A 21,143-nucleotide genomic window follows, 5' to 3' on the forward strand; every position below is an offset into this window, starting at 1 on the left:
AAGTCGTGTCCGACCCATCGCGACCCTATGGACAACATTCCTCCAGGCCTTCCTGTCTTCTACCATCTTCTGGAGTCCATTTAAGCTCACGCCTACTGCTTCAGTGACTCCATCCAGCCACCTCATTCTCTGTCGTCCCCTTCTTCTATTGCCCTCGATCTTTCCCAGCATTAGGCTCTTCTCCAGTGAGTCCTTCCTTCTCATTAGGTGGCCAAAGTATTTGAGTTTTAGCTTCAGGATCTGGCCTTCTAAAGAGCAGTCAGGATTGATCTCCTCTAGGACTGACCGGTTTGATCGCCTTGCAGTCCAAGGGACTCGCAGGAGTCTTCTCCAGCACCATAGTTCAAAGGCCTCAATTCTTTGGCGCTCAGCCTTTCTTATGGTCCAACTTTCACTGCCATACATTGCAACTGGGAAGACCATAGCCTTGACTATACGCACTTTTGTTGACAGGGTGATGTCTCTGCTTTTTAGTGTGCTGTCTAGATTTGCCATGGCTTTCCTCCCCAGGAGCAAGCGTCTTTTAATTTATTGGCTACAGTCCCCATCTGCAGTGATCTTGGAGCCCAGGAAAACAAAATCTGTCACTACCTCCATTTCTTCCCCATCTATTTGCCAAGAATTGAGAGGGCCAGATGCCATGATCTTGGTTTTCTTAATGTTAAGTTTCAACCCAAGTTTTGCACTCTCCTTCTTCACCCGCAACAAGAGGCTCTTTAGTTCTTCTTCACTTTCTGCCATTAGAGTGGTATCATCTGCGTATCTTAGGTTGTTGATATTTCTTCCGGCAATCTTAATTCCAACTTTTGATTCATCTAGCCCTGCCTTTCTCATGATGTGCTCTGCATATAAGTTAAATAGGCAGGGCGACAGTATACAGCCTTGCCGGACTCCTTTCCCAATTTTGAACCAATCAGTGGTTCCGTGTCCAGTTCTCACTGTTGCTTCTTGACCCGCATATAGGTTTCTCAAGAGACAAATAAGATGGTCTGGTACTCCCATCTCTTTAAGAACTTGCCACAGTTTGTTATGATCCACACAATCAAAGGCTTTAGCATAGTCAATGAAGCAGAAGTAGATGTTTTTCTGGAACTCCCTAGCTTTCTCCATGATCCAGCGTATGTTGGCAATTTGATCTCTAGTTCCTCTGCCTCTTCGAAATCCTGCCTGTACTTCTGGTAGTTCTCGATCCACATACTGCTGAAGTCTAGCTTGTAGGATTTTAAGCATGACTTTACTAGCATGAGAAATGAGTGCAATGGTGCGATAGTTTGAACATTCTTTGGCACTGCCTTTCTTTGGAATTGGAATGTAAACTGATCTTTTCCAATCCTGTGGCCACTGTTGAGTTTTCCAAATTTGCTGGCAAATTGAGTGTAGCACTTTTACTGCATCATCTTTTAAGATTTTGAATAGCTCAGCTGGAATACTGTCACCTCCACTAGCTTTGTTGTTGCTCAGCTTTTCTAAGGCCCACTTCACCTCACATTCTAGGATGTCTGGCTCGAGGTCAGTGACCACCTCATTGTGATTATCTGGGACGTTAAGCTCATTCTTGTATAGTTCTTCTGTGTAATTTTGCCACCTCTTCTTAATCTCTTCTGCCTCTGTTAGGTCCCTGCCATTTTGGTCCTTTATCATGCCCATTTTTGCATGAAACGTTCAAGTAGTGAGGAACAATTGTCTTGGCAACTGCTCAAAAAGAGGTTATCTCTTTGGGGCTGATCTCACTCCTCCATCTGGTTGAAAGATAACGGGAAACTAGAAGATGAAAATGCTTTCTAAATTTGATAAATGCATGTGGATTCTGTTTTATATATAGCTTTTTAGATAAATTATGAGGGAAGTCAAGGAAGCCATCAGTCATCTGGCTGGAAATGATAGTAAAATTGTGATGGGCAAAAAGCAGGAAACTGAAGAGCTTAATTCCTATTTTGCATCCGTTTCCAGAGCATTGGATGGGGGTGGGGGGAGAGAAATGCAAGTCAAAATAGGCAACAGAAATCCTGGCTGCTCTGAATGACTTGAAATATTTGGGACGAAGATTATTCTGAAGCTATTTCCATGGATTTATATAGTTTCTTCTGTGGGCATCATTTCATAGAAATTATGGTGTCCTTCCCAAGTTTAGCTTTTCCACACTTTTTGTATTTACATAATTTCTCCTGTGTGGATTCTTTAATGGTGAGACAGAAGAGTTTCTACTGGAGAGAACTTCTGGTTTGGTCGCCGACAGAATGACTGGAAAAAGCAAGCACTCTGGCTTTCCAGTGTGGTTTCTCTTCGCCCAGCAACACTTAAAAGGGTCAGAAAGTTGCCCTGAAGGGGCAACGAAGGAGGAGGGAATACTACAGGATACTACAGGAGCTTGGATCTGGTGGTGGCCGATTGGAGTGGACTGAAGACCCCTCTGAAAAGGCGGAGGAAAGGCTGCAGCATGAGCCAAGACAGCCCAAGTCATCTCCAACCGGAAGGGAAGCACTGCAAAACATCTGTCAACTGCATGCCAAAGCTGGGTTAGCCATAATTTTCTTTCCTTCTCCTTGAGCAGCCATGTCAAACACAAGGCCCTGGGGCCGGACCCAGCCTGCAAAGTGGTTTCATGTGGCCCGTGAACCCATCCTGGAAATGGAACGGCCCCCACTGCCTTGGCCCCAGCTGGCCAGGAGTCAATGTACAATTTCACGGTGGCCATCTATGCTGAAATGCATTCAGTCTTAGCTTCACAAGGCCGTCTGGAAACAGCAAGGGACCAGCCCCTGCCGTGTCGGCCCTGCCCACTGGGCGTGTGCTAGGGAAGTATCACCCTTTGTGAGGAATGAAGAAATGCACCATTGCCTGGAAGTGGCCAGCACATGGCCCTGCTTACTTCAGGCAGGCTAGGGGCTGGGCAGTGTTGTGCTTCTCTTCAGATTCGTGCCACCCGGCTCAGCCTCTCGGAGGAGAGGAGAGCACCCCGCTGCCTGCCAAAACCAGGCAGGCTGGGGGTTGGGCTGCATTGCGCAGGTAACATCGACTCTCATGCTGCTCATGGCATCCTCTCCCCCAGAGCCCACCAAGCCGGATATGTGAAGTAGGCGAGGGTCATGTACTGACCACTTCCAGGCGATGGTGCATTTCTTCATTCCTCATGAAGTATGACACTTCCCCAGATGCATTTCTTGCCTATTTTTCTCCCTCCCTCATCTCAAATATTTTCCCACCACTCTATGGAAGGAAGGAAGGAAGGAAGGAAGGAAGGAAGGAAGGAAGGAAGGAAGGAAGGAAGGAAGGGGGAGGGTCTGAGGCCTTAGCCCTGCCCTGCTGCCCTTTCACCACCGCCTTGCCCCCTCCTCCAGGCCTATCCCGTGGGGGGGTGTCTCCCATCCTATTGCTAAGGAGGCTTTGGATACAAAGCCAGGTGTCCTCACATGGAGAGGGAGTGGGCCTCCCTCTTGACTTTGCCCTCATACACATCATGAGCAACCTGGCTAAGGAGAGCAAGCACAGCAGCAGCAGCCTTGAGGTAAGATAGTGAAAAAGGTCAAATACTTGAGTATATGCCTATCGGCCAAATGCTCAACAATAAAAGAAGACAACTATATAAGGCTATTGAAACAAAAAAATTGGACTTGAAAAAGTGGAAGAATTTGCAATTGTCAATACTGGGAAGAATTGCTATAGTCAAAAAGATTTTTATTCCAAACTATTCCAATAAAACCTGAAAAAAATTTCTTCCAAGATTTAAATTCATTAATTTTGAAGTTTGTTTGGGAAGGAAAGAAATAAAGATGAAAATGTGACAAGATGCTAAGGAGAACGGAGGTTTTGGGCTACCTGAGGGCTTTGTTCTATCAAGCATCTGTATTAACATGGGTGAAAGAATGGATAACTCTCAGAAATAAAAGGTTCTTAGAAGGGAACTAGGGGATTAGCCATATTGGATTTAATTCTCACTAACAGAGATGAAATGATAGAAAGTGTCAAAGCCACAGGAACCTTGGGGGGAAGTGATCATGCAATATTGGAATTTAACATTATGGAAGTACAAGCAATAGAATACAACCAAACTAGAGTCTTGGGCTTTAAAAGAGCTAATTTCAATAAACTTAGAGAGACATTGGGAAGAATTCCATGGATGAGAATCCTAAAGGGGAAAACAACTCAAGAAGCTTGGGTAATTTTGAAAAGTGAGATAATAAAGGCCCAGTCTAGCACAATACCAACAAAGAAGAAAAATAACGGCTTTCAAAGGAAACCAGCATGGCTGCATAAAGAACTCTCTGATAAACTGAAAGACAATAGGGACAACTATAGGAAGTGGAAAGAGGGGCACATAACTAAGGCAGAATATCAGCAAACAGCCCGTGCCTGCAAAGATGAAATGAGGGAAGCTAAGGCTCAAAACGAACTAAGGCTTGCAACCAAAGTAAAAAATAACAAAAAATGCTTCTTTCAACATATAAGAAACAAGAAAAAAGTTAAGGAAATGATTGGTCCATTAGTGGGGGAAAGTGGCAAGAAGGTGACAAGCAACAGGGAGAAAGCAGAACTATTTAACTCGTTTTTTGCATCTGTCTTTACACAAAGGGAAAAAACAGTCCAACCTACCAAAACCAGTGTCATAAAAAACAGAATAGAAACGCAAGTTAAGATAGGCAAGAAAATGGTAAGTGAACACCTGTCCAGCCTAGACGAGTTCAAATCACCAGGACCAGATGGATCACACCCCAAAGTTCTCAAGGAACTGGCAGACGTGATCTCAGAACCACTGAACTATATTTTTCAAAGATCCTGGAGCACTGGGGAACTACCAGAGGACTGGAAGAGAGCTGATGTAGTTCCCATCTTCAAAAAAGGGAAAAAAATAGATCCAGGAAACTACAGACCTATCAGCCTGACCTCAATACCTGGGAAGATTCTGGAAAAGATAATCAAACAACAAATCAGCACCTTGATGCAAACAAAGTCATCACTAAAAGCCAACTTGGGTTTGTCAAAAACAGATCGTGCCAGACAAACCTTATTGCATTCTTTGACCAAGTGACAAAACTAGTGGACCAGAGGAATGCTGTAGATTTAATTTACTTGGATTTCAGTAAGGCATTTGATAAAGTAGACTACAACCTACTACTTGATAAAATAGAAAAATGTGGGTTAGATAGCATCACCACCAGATGTATTCGTAGCTGGCTGACGTGTGGTCCTCAATGGAACTGCATCTACATGGAAGGAAGTGTGTAGTGGGGTGCCCCAGGGCTCTGTTCTGGGCCCAGTGCTCTTCAACATCTTCATCAACGATTTGGATGAGGAGATAGATGGGGAACTCATCAAATTTGCAGATGACACCAAGCTGGCAGGAATAGCCAATACTCCAGAAGATAGGCTTAAGATACAGGAGGACCTGGACAGACTTGAACACTGGGCACTATCTAACAAAATGAAATTCAATTGTGAAAAAAGTAAGGTTCTGCATTTAGGCAGGAAAAATCAAATGCACAGGTATAGTATAAGTGGTACCTTGCTCGATAGTAGTAACTGTGAGAGGGATCTCGGAGTCCTAGTGGACAATCACTTAAATATGAGCCAGCAGTGTGCTGCAGCTGCCAAAAAAGCCAACACAGTGCTAGGCTGCATTAACAGAGGAATATAATCAAGATCACGTGAAGTACTAATACCACTTTACAATGCCTTGGTAAGGCCACACCTGGAATACTTCATCCAGTTTTGGTTACCACGATGTAAAAAAGATGTCGAGACTCTAGAAAGAGTACAGAGAAGAGCAACAAAGATGATTGGGGGACTGGAGGCTAAAACATATAGGGAACGGTTGCTGGAATTGGGTATGTGTAGTTCAATGAAGAGAAGGGTGAGGGGTGACATGATAGCAGTATTCCAATATCTCAGGGGCCGCCACAAAGAAGAGGGAGCCAAGCTATTCTCCAAAGCACCTGAAAGCAGGACAAGAAGCAATGGATGGAAACTAGTCAAGGAGAGAAGCAACCTAGAACTAAGGAGAAACTTCCTGACAGTTAGAACAATTAACCAGTGGAACAACCTGCCTCCAGAAGTGGTGAATGCTCCAACACTGGAAGTTTTTAAGAGACTGGCCAGCCATTTGTCTGAAATGGTATAGGGTTTCCTGCCTTAGCAGGGGGTTGGACTAGATGACCTCCAAGGTCCCTTCCAACTGATTCTTATTATTATTATTATTATTATTATTATTATTATTATTATTATTATTATTATTATTATTATTATTATTATTATTATTTGGAGGGACACGATTTACAATTGGGATGGCACATTTTTTTGTGGTGTGGGAAAAACAAAATTCATAAGTATTTCCAAAATCACTATATAAGAAATGCTTTGTTAAGTATGGAAAAAAATTAAAACTAAAATATATGTAAAAATTCCAGGGTGGCTATCAACGATGGAAGCTTTTCTACATCCAAACTTGGTAGACTTTGAAAAAAATTGGACATATATATTCTAAATACTGATTGGAATTTAAGATCGAGACAATAATTGGAAAATCGGTATCAACCTGTCATGGGCACATCTACAAATGCAAAATAAGATATGAAAAAGACGTGAAACTGCATGGGTTTTATAAAGAACAAACTATATTTGATAAGATAGTTAACCTCTGATGAGAAATTAAGAAAATGTATAATTTTTTGTTAATTTTGGAGATGGAAAGTGAACAAGTTAAAGAAACAATGATAAGGTGGGTGAAAAATTTTGGTTGTAATATAGAACTAGAAAAATGGCAAAAATTATGGGAGAGAAATTATAAATTGACCATGTCAACTTCGTATAAAGAAAATCTATTAAACTGTTTTATAGATGGCAGTTGCCACCAGCAAGATTAGCAAAAATGTTTAAAAATATGTCAGATAGATGCTGGATATGTAAACATAACTCAGGCACCTATTATCATATTTGGTGGACATGTGGTAAAGCAAAGGCTTAATAGAAAAAGATACATGCTTGGTTAGAAAAAATGTTGGGAGAACATGTGGAATTTAAACCTGAACTTTTTTTACTAGGTATAATGCCAGAAAAGATTAATAAACAAAGTTTACGTTTGATTCTACACATCACAACAGCACCAAGAATAGTCTTCGCGCAATACTGGAAAAATGAAAGAGTACCACCAGAGGAAGAAATAATTAAAAAATATTGGAATGTGCAGAGATGGACAGATTAAGTATGATTGAAAGATAAAGAAAAAACAACACTACCAAATCTGGGAGTCATTCTACAAGTGGCTAGAGGAAAGAAACAAGGATTAGGAATTCACTATATATTAGTGCTTTTGAATACAGACAGCATGCTGGTTGAAAAATTAATATATGTAAGAGAAAAACTTAATAAAATATTTATATAAAAAAGGAGTTTCTACTGGAGGCCTTTCACCTTTGTCCATTCAGGTTTCTTCCCTACGTGGGTCCTTTTATGAGTAAAATATTCTTTCCGAGGAAAAATTATATCCACATCCCTTGCAATATAGGGATTTTCCTGATTCTTTCATGAGTAAATGCCTTGTGATTGTTAAAAGCTTTTTCCTCACTACATGCATTTATATGGTCTCTGTTCTCTGTGGAGCCTTTTATGAGCATTAAGTTGTGCTGTTTGAGCAAAGCCGTTTCCACATTTTTTTTAAAATTCGATTTATATACCGCCCTTTTCCCGAGGGACTCAGGGCTGTTTACAGGGCAGATTAAAACAATACAATATCTAAAACTTAAAATAAAAATTAAATTAGATAGCGCTAAAAAATAAAACCTTAAAAACCCTCAGTCCAGGCCGGCAAGCTCAAATAGCCAAGTCTTTAGTGAAACGAGTGAAGGTCGGGGGTCCCAGTGAAGGTCGGGGGTCCCAGTGAAACAAGTGAAGGTCGGGGGCCATCCAGAGTTCGACCGGCAGATGATTCCAAAGGGCAGGCGTGCCCACCGAGAATGCTCTCCCCCTGGGTGCCGCCAGCCGGCACTCCCTGACCGGCGGCACCCTGTGGAGACCCTCCCTGTGGGAGCGCACAGGATGATGGGAAATTGATGCTGGCTGCAGGAGCTCCCGAAGATAGTCCGGACCCGTGCCATTTAGGGCTTTATAGGTCATTACCAGCACCTTGAATCTCAGCCGGAGGGCAACCGGAAGCCAATGCAGCTCGCGGAGGTGTTACATGGGAGTATCGAGAAACCCCCATCACAACTCGCGTGGCTGCATTCTGCACCAGCTGAAGCTTCTGAGTGGTCCTCAAGGGCAGCCCCATGTAGAGAGCGTTGCAGTAGTCTATCCGGGACGTCACAAGCGCATGAGTGACTGTATGTAGGGCATCTCGGTCCACCTGGGCGAAAGCCCCCCTGGCCACGGCTCCTATATGATCTTCCAAACTGAGCCGTGAGTCCAGGAGGACGCCCAAGTTGCGGGCCCTATCTACGGGGGGGGGGGTAACACCTCACCCCCCATAATTAACAATGGAATAGAATAGTCAATCCGAGATGCCGGTATGCACAGCCACTCAGTCTTGGCGGGGTTAAGTCGAAGCCTGTTTCTCCCCATCCAGACCCGGACCGCCTCCAGGCAACGGGACATCACATCGAGGGCATCACTGGGTTGGTTCGGGGTGGAGAGAAAAAGCTGGGTATCATCAGCATACTGATGATACCCCACCCCAAAACCACGAATGATCTCACCCAGCGGCTTCATATAGATGTTGAACAGGAGGGGAGAGAGGACCGACCCCTGAGGAACTCCACAAATGAGAGGCCTCGGGGCCGACCTCTGCCCTCCTGCCAACACCGACTGCGAGCGGCCCAGGAGGTAGGAGAACCACTGTAGAACAGTGCTCCCCACTCCCAACCCCCTGAGACGCCGCAGCAAGATATCATGGTCGATGGTATCGAAAGCCGCTGAGAGGTCTAATAGGACTAGGACAGAGGAACAACCCCTGTCCTGAGCCCACCAGAGATCATTCACCAGCACGACCAATGCCATCTCTGTGCTGTACCCGGGCCTGAAGCCCAATTGGAACGGGTCCAGATAATCAGTTTCCTCCAGGAACAAAGGGAGCTGATGTGCCACCATGTTCTCAACAAACTTAGCTACAAAGCGAAGGTTGGAGACAGGACGATAGTTGTTCAAAACAGCTGGATCCAGGACAGGTTTCTTGAGGAGGGGCCTCACCACTGCCTCCTTCTGCACATTTATATGGTGTCTCCCCTGTATGGATTCTTTCATGATTAATAAGATAAAATTTCCGAGTAAATTGCTTTCCACACTCCATGCACTTGTATGGTCTCTCCCCAGTATGGATCCTTTTGTGACAAATAAGATCGCTATTCCAATGAAAGCTTTTCCCACACTCCAAGCATATATACGGTCTTTCCCGCGTGTGCATCTTTTGGTGGAAAGCAAGGCGCCATTTGTCTATAAAGCTCTTTCCACACTCAATGCATTTATATGGTCTCTCCCCTGTATGGATCCTTTCATGATGAATAAGTTCTGTGCTTGAATAAAAACTTTTTCTACACTCCAAGCATTTATATGATCTCTGCCCTGAGTGGATTCTCTCATGAAAAGTAAGTTGCCCTTTCTGAGTAAAGCTTTTTCCACATTCTGTGCATTTATATGGTCTTTCTCCTGTATGTATTCTTTCATGTTTAATAAGATAATTTTTCTGAGTAAATTGCTTTCCACACTTCATGCACTTGTATGGTCTCTCCCCAGTGTGGATCCTTTCATGACAAATAAGATTGCTGTTCCAATGAAAGCTTTTTCCACACTCCAAGCATTTATACAATCTCTGCCCTGTGTGGATTCTCTCATGAAAATTAAGTTTTCCTTTCTGAGCAAAGCATTTTCCACATTCTGTACATTGAAATGGTTTCTCCCCTGTATGGATTGTTTCATGAAAATTAAGTTGTCCTTTCTGAGCAAAGCTCTTTCCACATTCTATACATTGAAATGGTTTCTCTCCTGTATGGATTCTTTCATGAATAATAAGACCACTTTTCTGAGTAAATGTTTTTCCACATTGTATGCATTTATATGGTCTCTCTCCAGTGTGGATTCTCTTATGATAAATAAGTTGTGAGTTCCAAAGGAAGCTTTTTCCACACACCGTGCATTTATACGGTCTTTCCCCCTTGTGCATCCTTTGGTGGAAAGTAAGGCGCCATTTGTGAATAAAGCTTTTTCCACACTCCAGGCATTTATATGGTCTGTCTCCTGTGTTGATCCTTTGATGGCAAGTAATATCACTACTCTCAGTGAAATTCGTTTCAAACTCCTTGCAATTATATGTTTTTTCAATTGTGTGAATCCTCTGATGGTGAGTCAGATTACGCCTTGTACGGAAGTCCCTTCCACACTCTGTGCATTTAAATGGTCTCTCCCCTGTGTGGATTCTTTCATGATCATTAAGATATCCTTTTTGAGCAAAGCACTTTCCACACTCCATGCATTTATATGGTCTCTCCCCAGTGTGTGTCCTCTTATGACGAATAAGTTCTGTGTTCCAAAGAAAGCTTTTTCCACACTCCAAGCATTTATACAGTCTTTTACCTGTGTGGATCCTTTTATGAGAGTTAAGTTTTCCTTTCTGAATGAAGCTCTTTCCGCACTCCAAGCATTTATATGGTTTGTCGTCTATGTGGATTATTTGAGGGGGAGTAATATCACTACTCTCGGTGAATTTCTTTCCACGCTCCTTGCAATTATATGGTTTTTCTCTTGTGTGGATCTGCTGATGGCGACTCAGATTATACTTTGTATTGAAGGCTTTTCCACATTCTGTGCATTTATAAGGTCTCTCCCCTGTGTGGATCCTTTCATGACGAGTAAATTGGGCTTTCCGAGTAAATGTCTTTCCACACTCTATGCACTTATATGGACTCTCACCTGAGTGGATCCTCTGATGGTAGTTAAGTTTACTCTTGCTACTGAAGCTCTTTCCACATTTCATGCATACTTTCATTTTTTTGCTTAAACTGAAATCCCTCTCATAGTTTGCAATTGACCTTTGTGGTTTCCTATCCATTATTTTAGGTAAAGTAAAAGATAAGGAATGGCTCTTTGCAGACATTGCTCTTTGTAGTGTCAATGACATCATCTGCTTTTCATTCTCATTCTCCAATCCATTACCACCACCATCACCTGGTTGGAAAAAAAACACAACAGAAATTCTCATTAGAATTTAAAATGATGCCTTGGGGGTGGGGTTGTCTCTCCGTGTCAAAAATATGTCTATCTGAGTATCAGGTTGGGTGCCAGCTATGTATCAAACTAGGAGATGTTGGGTTGAAATTGTTATCTAGGGACACTCAAATGGTATCCATGAGATTCTGCAGCCCTGAACCAGATTAAGGCTTTGCTGCTGATAAATCAATGTACTCAGGCATTTCCATGGAGCTTCTAAGGCTTTTCACAACACTACCATGTGAATCCTTTCATGGATTACTGCCTTGTCGTGGCGAAGGGGCTTGTGCAATTCAATGAAGCTATGAGCTATGCCGTGCAGGGCCACCCAAGACGGAAAGGTCATAGCAGAGAGTTCTGACAAAACGTGATCCACTGGAGAAGTAAATGGCAACCCACTCCAGTATCTTTGCCATGAAAACCCTATGGACAGTACCAAAAGGCAAAACGATATGACGCTGGAAGATGAGCCCCTCAGGTCGGAAGACATCCAATATGCTACTAGGGAAGAGCAGAGGGCTAGTACTAGTAGCACCAGAAAGAATGAAATGACTGGGCCAAAGCCGAAAGGATGCTCAGCTGTGGATGTGTCTGGTGGTGAAAGGAAAGTCCGATGCTGTAAAGATTTTTTCTCCATAGGAACCTGGAGTGTAAGATGCATGAATCAAGGAAAGCTGGACATGGTCAAACAAGAGATGACAAGACTGAACATCGACATCTTAGGTATCAGCGAACTAAAATGGACAGGAATGGGTGAATTTAATTCAGATGACCACCAGGTATACTACTGCGGGCAAGAATCCCTCAGAAGAAATGGAGTAGCCTTCATAGTCAATAAAAGAGTAGGAAAAGCAATACTGGGATACAATCCTCAAAATGACAGAATGATCTCAGTTCGAATCCAAGGCAAACCATTCAATATCACAGTAGTCCAAGTCTATGCCCCAACCACCAGTGCTGAAGAGGATGAAATTGACCGGTTCTATGAAGCCCTACAGCACCTTATAGAACTAACACCAAAAAATGATGTCCTTATCATCATGGGGGATTGGAATGCTAAAGTAGGAAGCCAAAAGATAACCGGAATAACAGGCAAGTGTGGAATACAAAATGAAGCAGGGCACAGGCTGATAGAATTTTGTCAAGAGAATACGATGGTCATAGCAAACACTCTTTTCCAACAACCCAAGAGACGGCTCTACACATGGACATCACCAGACAGTCAACACAGAAATCAGATTGACTATGTGCTCTGCAGCCAAAGATCGAGAAGCTCTATACAGTCAGTAAAAACAAGACCAGGAGCTGACTGTGGCTCAGACCATGAGCTTCTCATTGCAAAATTTAGGCTTAAATTGAAGAAAGTAGGGAAAATCACTAGGCCACTCAGGTATGAATTAAATCATATCCCTGTGGAATATACAGTAGAGGTGACAAATAGATTTAAGGAATTAGATCTGATAGACAGAGTACCTGAAGAACTATGGACAGAGGTTCGCAACATTGTACAACAGGTAGCAACTAAAACCATCCCAAAGAAAAAGAAATGCAAGAAACCAAAATGGCTGTCTGAGGAAGCTTTGCAAATAGCTGAGGAAAGGAGGGAAGCGAAAGGCAAGGGAGAAAAAGAAAGATACGTCCAATTGAATGCAGAATTCCAGAGAACAGCTAGAAGAGATAAGAATGCCTTCTTAAATGAACAGTGCAAAGAAATAGAAGAAAACAATAGAATAGGGAAGACCAGAGATCTTTTCAAGAAAATTGGAGAGATGAAGGGAACGTTTCATGCAAAAATGGGCACGATAAAGGACCAAAATGGCAGGGACCTAACAGAGGCAGAAGAGATTAAGAAGAGGTGGCAAAATTACACAGAAGAACTATACAAGAATGAGCTCAACGTCCCTGATAATCACAATGAGGTGGTCACTGACCTCGAGCCAGACATCCTAGAATGTGAAGTGAAGTGGGCCTTAGAAAAGCTGAGCAACAACAAAGCTAGTGGAGGTGACAGTATTCCAGCTGAGCTATTCAAAATCTTAAAAGACGATGCAGTAAAAGTGCTACACTCAATTTGCCAGCAAATTTGGAAAACTCAACAGTGGCCACAGGATTGGAAAAGATCAGTTTACATTCCAATTCCAAAGAAAGGCAGTGCCAAAGAATGTTCAAACTATCGCACCATTGCACTCATTTCTCATGCTAGTAAAGTTATGCTTAAAATCCTACAAACTAGACTTCAGCAGTATGTGGATAGAGAACTTCCAGTACAGGCAGGATTTTGAAGAGGCAGAGGAACTAGAGATCAAATTGCCAACATACGCTGGATCATGGAGAAAGCTAGAGAGTTCCAGAAAAACATCTATTTCTGCTTCATTGACTATGCTAAAGCCTTTGATTGTGTGGATCATAACAAACTGTGGCAAGTTCTTAAAGAGATGGGCGTACCAGACCATCTTATTTGTCTCTTGAGAAACCTATGTGGGCCAAGAAGCAACAGTGAGAACTGGACACGGAACCACTGATTGGTTCAAAATTGGGAAAGGAGTCCGGCAAGGCTATATACTGTCGCCCTGCCTATTTAACTTATATGCAGTGCACATCATGAGAAAGGCAGGGTTAGAGGAATCAAAAGTTGGAATTATCGTATTTTCCGGCGTATAAGACGACTGGGCGTATAAGACGACCCCCTACTTTTCCTGTTAAATTACTGTATTTTTCGGACCATAAGACGTACCTGACCATAAGATGCACCCAGTTTTTAGAGCAGGATAACAAGAAAAAAAATATTCTGAACCAAATAGTACCGGTATACTAAAACAGGGCTTTTCAACCTTTTCATCCATTGTACCACTTTTAGGACAAGGTAATGTCCGAGTACCACCAGTCGCCCAGCAACGTGTCAAAAACTTGACACCCCCCCAATAGGAAAAAAATGATAAAGTACAGGTAGTCCTTGGCTTACAATGATTCACTTAGTGACCGTTCAAAGTTACAACGGCACTGAAAAAATGACTTATGACCATTTTTCACACTTATGACCATTGCAGCATCCCCAGGGTCATGTGATTACATTCGGATGCTTGGCAATCGATTCATATTTATGATGGTCACATTGTTCCAGGGTCATGTGATCGCCTTTTGCAACCTTCTGACAAGCAAAGTTAGTGGGGAAACCAGATTCACTTAACAATCACGTTACTAATTTAATTTATCTCTCTCCCTTTCTCTCCCCCTCCCTCTTTCTCTCCCCCTCCCTCTTTCTCTCTCCTCTCTCTCCTTCTTTCTCTCTCCTTCTCTCCCGATTTTTCTCTTTCCCTCTATTTCTCCCTCTTTCTCTCTCCCTCTATTTCCCTCTCTTTCTTTCTCCTTGTCTCTCTCTCCCTTTCTCTCCCTCTCTATTTTTTTATTTCCCTCTATTTCTCCCTCTTTCTCTCTCTCCATTTCCCTCCCTCTTCCTTTCTCCTTGTCTCTCTCTCCCTTTCTCTCCCTCTCTATTTTTCTTTCCCTCTATTTCTCCCTCTTTCTCTCTCTCCCTCTATTTCCCTCCCTTTCTTTCTCCTTCTCTCTCTCTCCCTCTTTCTCTCCCTCTCTATTTCTTTCCCTCTTATTTCTCCCTTTCTCTCTCTCCCTATTTCCCTCCCTCTTTTTCTCCTTGTCTCTCTCTCCCTTTCCCTCTCCCTCTTTCTCTCTCTCCCTCTATTTCTCTCCCTTTCTTTCTCCTTCTCTTTCTCTCCTTCCCTATTTCTCCTTCTCTCTCTCTATTTCTCTCTCTCCTTCCCTCTCCCATTGTCCCTTGCTTCTTTCCTTCCTTTCTTTCTTCCTTCCCTCCCTCTTTGTCCTTCCCTCTCCACGTTAGAGCAGTACCTGCGGAGGTGGCCCTGCGGCCCGGCTTTCTCTTGCGGAAAGCAAACTGAAACGGAGCAAGGGAGATTGCCAGGAACGCGAATCGGCCGATCTCACGTTCCTGCAATCTCCCTCACTCGGTTTCAGCTTCCCTTGCTACAAGAGAAAGCAGGCTGAAACGAGGGAGATTGCAGCAGCACGAGATCAGCCGATTCGCATTCCTGGCAACCTCACTCCGTTTCAGCCTGCTTTCTCTTGTAGCAAGGGAAGCTGAAACTGAGGGAGAGAGATTGCAGGAGCGTGAGATCGGCATTTCTCAGCACATGCCAATTCGTGACTGGCAATCTTGCTTGCTTTCCACTTGCAGAGGTTGGGGCTGGCCATACAGATCAGCTTCGGACCATAAGACGCACCCTCGTTTTCCCCCCTACTTTTGGGGGGGAAAAGTGTGTCTTATGGTCTGAAAAATACAGGTATAGGGTTTGGGCTATACTTGCCATATAAGACTACCCGTATTTTCTGGCGTATAAGACGACTGGGCGTATAAGATGACCCCCGACTTTTGAGAAGATTTTCATGGGTTAAAAAGTCATCTTATACGCCGGAAAATACGGTAAGATTGCCGGAAGAAATATTATCAACCTAAGATATGCAGATACCACTCTAATGGCAGAAAGTGAAGAAGAACTAAAGAGCCTCGTGCTGCAGGTGAAGAAGGAGAGTGCAAAAGTTCGGTTGAAACTAAACATTAAGAAAACCAAGATCAAGGCATCCGGCCCTCTCAATTCCTGGCAAATAGATGGGGAGGAAATGGAGGTAGTGACAGATTTTATTTTCCTGGGCTCCAAGATCACTGCAGATGGGGACTGTAGCCAAGAAATTAAGACGCTTTGCTCCTTGGGAGGAAAGCCATGACAAATCTAGACAGCACACTAAAAGTGCGTATAGTCAAGGCTATGGTCTTCCCAGTTGCAATGTATGGCAGTGAAAGTTGGACCATAAAAAAGGCTGAGCGCCAAAGAATTGAAGCCTTTGAACTATGGTGCTGGAGAAGACTCCTGTGAGTCCCTTGGAGTGCAAGGTGATCAAACCGGTCAGTCCTAGAGGAGATCAACCCTGACTGCTACTTAGAAGGCCAGATCCTGAAGCTAAAATTCAAATACTTTGGCCACCTAATGAGAAGGAAAGACTCACTGGAGAAGAGCCTAATGCTAGGAAAGATTGAGGGCAAGAGAAGAAGGGGACGACAGAGAATGAGGTGGCTGGATGGAGTCTCTGAAGCAGTAGGTGTGAGCTTAAATGGACTCCAGAAGATGGTAGAGGACAGGAAGGCCTGGAGGAACATTGTCCATAGGGTCACGATGGGTCGGACACGACTTCGCAGCTAACAACAACAACAACCGTGAGCATTCTACCAAGGCCTTAGTTGTTTTCTAGAAGAGTGGCTGTAATGATAACCTTGGACAAAATTGCCCATAAAGTGGCTCAGCTGGTTTGTGATCCAGGGGACCCTGGTGGTTAAAGAGAACCAAAAGCTAGTGTATGGGACTCTTTGCTCCTGTGGCTGTCCACTGGATATTAACTACATACTATACATTGGTCAGATCACAGTCTGGTGTCAATGAGCTTCTTGAGAGCTGAACCACCACCACCCCCCGGAGAGGCAGGACCTATTGGATTGTTCTGCCCCCAGTGACTACTGGACCCAGAGGGGTTCCAGAAGGAACTGGAGGTTATAACCGCAGATCTGCTGCGCAGTCCAGCCAAGCTCTTAGTCATGATTTAGAATAGGAAGGTGACTGAGGATCTGGATAGGATTGTGCTCATACAACCTCTACTCACCCATAGACCTCTCTCTCCTCTGTGGTATACAGAGAAACTGAGAGGGATGAAATAGATGGAAGAGATGTCTAAAGTGCCACTGGCAAAAGACAAGGGATGAATTATCAAACACGGTTAAGAGCTGCTATTAAGGCCTAACTCATGGTAATTCGTGCACTGCACTAATTTGTATCTGCAGATAATCAACCAGTGATTATCAACCAGTGACCCCCTTTAAGGTGAGCCATCTCTTCCTGGGGAAGTGTATGGGAGTCTTTGCGCCTGTGGCTGTCTACTGAATATTAGCTACATATTATACATTCTTATCCTGATTTTCCTGAGATTAGGAAGGGTTTTACAGGTGGTGGCCAGGTAGAGTTCTGACCACCTTAAGCATTTCAGTGCAGGTATCTTCCCTGTTCACCTGCCACTGAAAATAGCTTTCCCAATAAACGGAACCCAGAACAAAGAGGGACCTTACCCTGAGTGGCCATATTCTTAGAAACCTCCAGCATGACTTCCCTGCACAAGGCCTTCTGTCTAAAATCCAGCAGTGCCCACTCCTCCTCTGTGAAGTCCACAGCCATCTCCTCAAAGGGATCAGTGTCCTAGCATGAAAAAGGAAATCTTCCCTATAATTCAGTCCTCTCATGTTTTCTTTACTTCCAAAACAGAAAAGAGAGCTTTTCAAGAGACAAAATGGACGTTTTCTTATAGGACAGATATATGCAATCTAGGTGCACATAGTCCTTAAGGTTGGGAAACCCCTCTACGTGCTCCATGCTGATGTTTTAAAGGCATAAAACATGGGCTTAGATCAGTGGTGGCGAACCTATGGCACGAGTGCCAGAGGTGGCAATTGGAGCCCTCTCTGTAGGCACGCATTCCGTCGCCCCAGCCCTGCCTCCCCCCACAGCCCCCTCATCAGCAGCCCCCCCAAAGGAGAGTCACCCTGGGTGCGGCCCGCATGGAGCAGTGCAGCCAAGCACACGGCAGCTGGGCAAGTGATGCCGAGGGATGTGGGCGGAGGGCATGGCCAACATGGTGCTGCAGGGCCGCCTGGGCGATCCGCGGTGGGCTGTGGACGGCCCTGAGGGCAGGCAGGGTGAGGACGGGGGTGGGTGGGCAGAGTGGAACGGGGGCAGGGCACTTTTGGGGCACCCGGTCTCTAAAATGGAATTAAAATAAAAAATAAAATAAAAGGTTTGCCATCACTGGCTTAGATGCATTCAAGTTATAGAATGACACTCCTTGGTGACCCGCCACCCGGCCTGGAACTAAGTCACCAAAATGGTTTGGGGCAGGGGAATCTCCTGGCCTCATCTCTCTGGCCCAGTAAAATACAACTTTCTTAGAAAACAGGAGATACCTATTAAGAATGTGTTACCTGGCCTATTTCAAAATCATTGCTTCAGACAGGAAGGCGGTGCAGTGTGGTGAGGATAGCTGAAAAGATCATTGGCAGTTCTCTCCCTTCCATCCAGGACATAGCACATAAGATTTGCTTGAGCAGGGTCAGCAAGATTATCTGGGACACATCCTCTTCATGACCCGTTTTCCTTCGGCTTCGTGGTATCCGAAGCAGAATATCCAGATTCAGTCACAGCTTTGTTCCATATAGTATTTACCTTGTGAATTCTAAAGTTTCCTCCTTCCATTATTTATTCAAAATGGAAAGGGATTTATTTTATATGTTACTTATATGTAAGGGTATAGGTCTATACATATGTTGTATATAGTGTTTTAAATGTATGTTATGTATGTGTACATTTTGAGAGTAAGCAACCAAATTTCATTTTTAATGTGTGCAGTTGTGCCCACAGGAAAAAATGACAATAAAGGTTATCTTATGTTATCTTACATAAACCTGGAAATCCAAGTCACTTGATCAACAGTGACTTGGATTTCCATTAAAACCTCTCATTTTTGACTTAGGGATCTTCATATGAGAAATTTGTTCCTGCTGTAATTCATTTTAAAGTGGATATATTGGGCTACTTCTGAAACAGTTTTTGTACAAGTGGTATTGGTTCGCGTCATGTCTTTAATTTTTTAACTCCTTTTCCAAAGTATTTTAAAAATATTAAGAAAGATTAAACTGTTCTAACATATAAATTATATTTCTTAAGACTCTTTTGATTTGTCCTTTGTTTGCATTCCCAGGACAATCTTGAAGGTTGAATCAGTAAGGCTCATTGGGTCATTCTGTGGAGACACCAGGTTCAAATGGACACAGACTCAGGATTTCATTTTCAAAGTAGTTCATGACCAGGAGTTTAATGTTTTCATGAGAAATCTAAACTTACCTGGCAAGGTGGCCCCAGTTGGATCCTCCTGAACGGAAGCTCTTCAGAATTAATGAATGGACCTCGTCTTCCCCAGCGCTCTACTGAGATCTCCCCCTTGACTGGCTCCTGCAACTGCAAGAACAGCCTGGTTTATGGTCCACTTTCAAATGACGTGTTAGTTCACTTGCTTTAGCTTTTTCTCTCCAATTGTACTTTTGAAATTCAAGTCAATATAAGAGAACTTGAAAACTCTTGCTCTGAGTGGCTGTTAGTTCTTGACAATAGCCTGCCACTTTGGTGAAATACTTCATTGCTTCTTTTTTATTTCCTTTTACTTCTGATCAGGAGATGCTTTTTTAACGGCTTCCTTTTACTTGACCATTATGGCCTTTTCCTTTTTATGAATGTATTTATGCCTGTACTATCTTGTCCTCTTTTTCCTTTAGATTTGGGGACCTTTATTTCCTGAAATGGATAGGATCAGTCTCCCCTTCCCTTTTGGGGTGGCTTCTCTGTGCTTCTTGCAGTAAGTAGACCACCAACCTGGCAGTCCTGAGGAATGCATCCCCTGAAAATATTATGACTCTCATTAAAAGGCAATTTGGATATTTCATTCTTTCTCATGTCAAGTTTAACTTTTAGTGGTAAATGTTTTAAGATAATTTTGAATATATAGAAAAGCTGAACTAGGGAGAACCTGTGTTGCAATGAATACAAACTTTTGGCAGATTTGCCCAATAAACGATTTTTGCTAAATGATTCAAAAGGATATCTAACTTTAATGAATGATATATTCTCCATATAAAAGTATATGGACACTCGGAGTGTTTCCATATAAGGTAAAGTAGAATAGAAAATAATAGAATAGAAAACAGTAATTCTCTCACATACACACCCCATATGGAAATTGAGGTATCTTTTGCATTACGGTTATCCAGCCCATGACAAATTATATGGGAAAATAGAACGTGTGAATAAGGTCTCTCTTATTCCCACATACTGCAACACCATCCCAACACGTGTCCTCTGAATGTCTTTTCTCTATAGAGCGGCGTAGAAGAGGCTGAAATTCCCTCTCACCTGGTGCCCCTTTCCGGCTGCGGGACCGAGCAGGAACCCTTCGGCCAGGGCCACCGCCTGGGCGCAGCTCTCCGCCCCGCACTCCCGCAGCCAGCCCGCCAGCTCCGGGGGCAGCAAGGCCAGCAGCTGCTCCAGCACCACCCGGTCCAGCATCTCGGCTTTGCCGCTCCGCTCGGGGCGCAGCCACCCGCGGCACAGACGGTGCAGGCGGCTGCAGAGCGCCCGGGGCTCCTCGTCCTCCCGGGGGCAGCAGCTGCGGAAGCGCCGGCGCTCGGCCTCGGAGCTACGGGGCTCCTCGGGGAGGCCTCTCGGGCTGCCGTCTACGCCCTCCACCTGAAGGGCCGCGGGGACGGCTGCTGCTCCCGCCCACGGAGACCCCGGGGCCTCCATCGGCCCACCCCGAACCGGGGAAGCTCCCTCTGAGGCGGCCCTCGGTCACAGCGGACCTTCCCCCGCCCGCTCCTCTTCAGGCTGCGCGAGAAGGGGCGTGGTTCCGCCTCCTCAGAGGTTCTGAGGCGGAGAAGAGCCGCTGCAAATCGCTCCCGCCAAAACTTCACCCGTCCCGCCGGTCTCCCAGATGCTTAACCAGCAGAGTGCTTCTTCCTAGAGAGGCAAAACCCTATAAGTCCCTTGATTTACTGCTCTTGACTAGAGCGTCTCCGAAGGCAACTACCGCCTCTCAAGTCCTCTGCTCGGTACCGAGGGCAAGCAACGGTCTTCTGCGCATGCCCTGTTTTTTTGCGGATGCTTAAAAGTCGCCGAAAGTTTGGTGCTGTCGGAGTATTTGGTAGGGGAGCGGGAGTTGGTGCTGGAGTATGGGGAAGGGCTAAGGGGCCAAGGATGATGGGCACGGTGGAGGTAGAGCAGGGCTGGAATGATTAAAGCGCCTTTGAATGGAACCTGGTTTGATTGCTGCTTCTGGGC

General features: G+C 44.3%; 1 protein-coding gene across 1 annotated transcript; it reads right to left on the reverse strand.

The window, feature by feature from the left end:
• Window positions 1-1,662: 1,662 nt before the first annotated feature.
• LOC308661248 (zinc finger protein 213-like) lies at window positions 1,663-20,836 on the reverse strand. The gene is made up of 4 exons (XM_081316162.1): window positions 20,220-20,836; window positions 19,158-19,271; window positions 17,333-17,459; window positions 1,663-1,739 (listed from the first exon to the last, which is right to left on the reverse strand). The coding sequence occupies exons 1-4, from the start codon at window positions 20,607-20,609 to the stop codon at window positions 1,708-1,710; spliced, it is 663 nt and encodes a 220-aa protein (XP_081172288.1). The 5' UTR covers window positions 20,610-20,836; the 3' UTR covers window positions 1,663-1,707.
• Between the last annotated feature and the right edge of the window lie 307 nt (window positions 20,837-21,143).

Source organism: Vipera berus (genome assembly GCF_964194415.1).
Source record: "Vipera berus genome assembly, chromosome: 2".
Classification (NCBI taxonomy): Eukaryota; Metazoa; Chordata; class Lepidosauria; order Squamata; family Viperidae; genus Vipera; species Vipera berus.

Coding starts and splice junctions, on each gene's coding strand:
- LOC308661248 (XM_081316162.1), bottom strand. CDS start 20,609: ATGGAGGCCCCGGGGTCTCCGTGGGCGGGAGCAGCAGCCGTCCCCGCG. Junction 17,460..19,157: donor AACTGGGGCCACCTTGCCAG/GTAAGTTTAGAT, acceptor TTTTCATGCTAG/GACACTGATCCCTTTGAGGA. Junction 1,740..17,332: donor TAAGAATATGGCCACTCAGG/GTAAGGTCCCTC, acceptor TCTTTCAACCAG/ATGGAGGAGTGAGATCAGCC.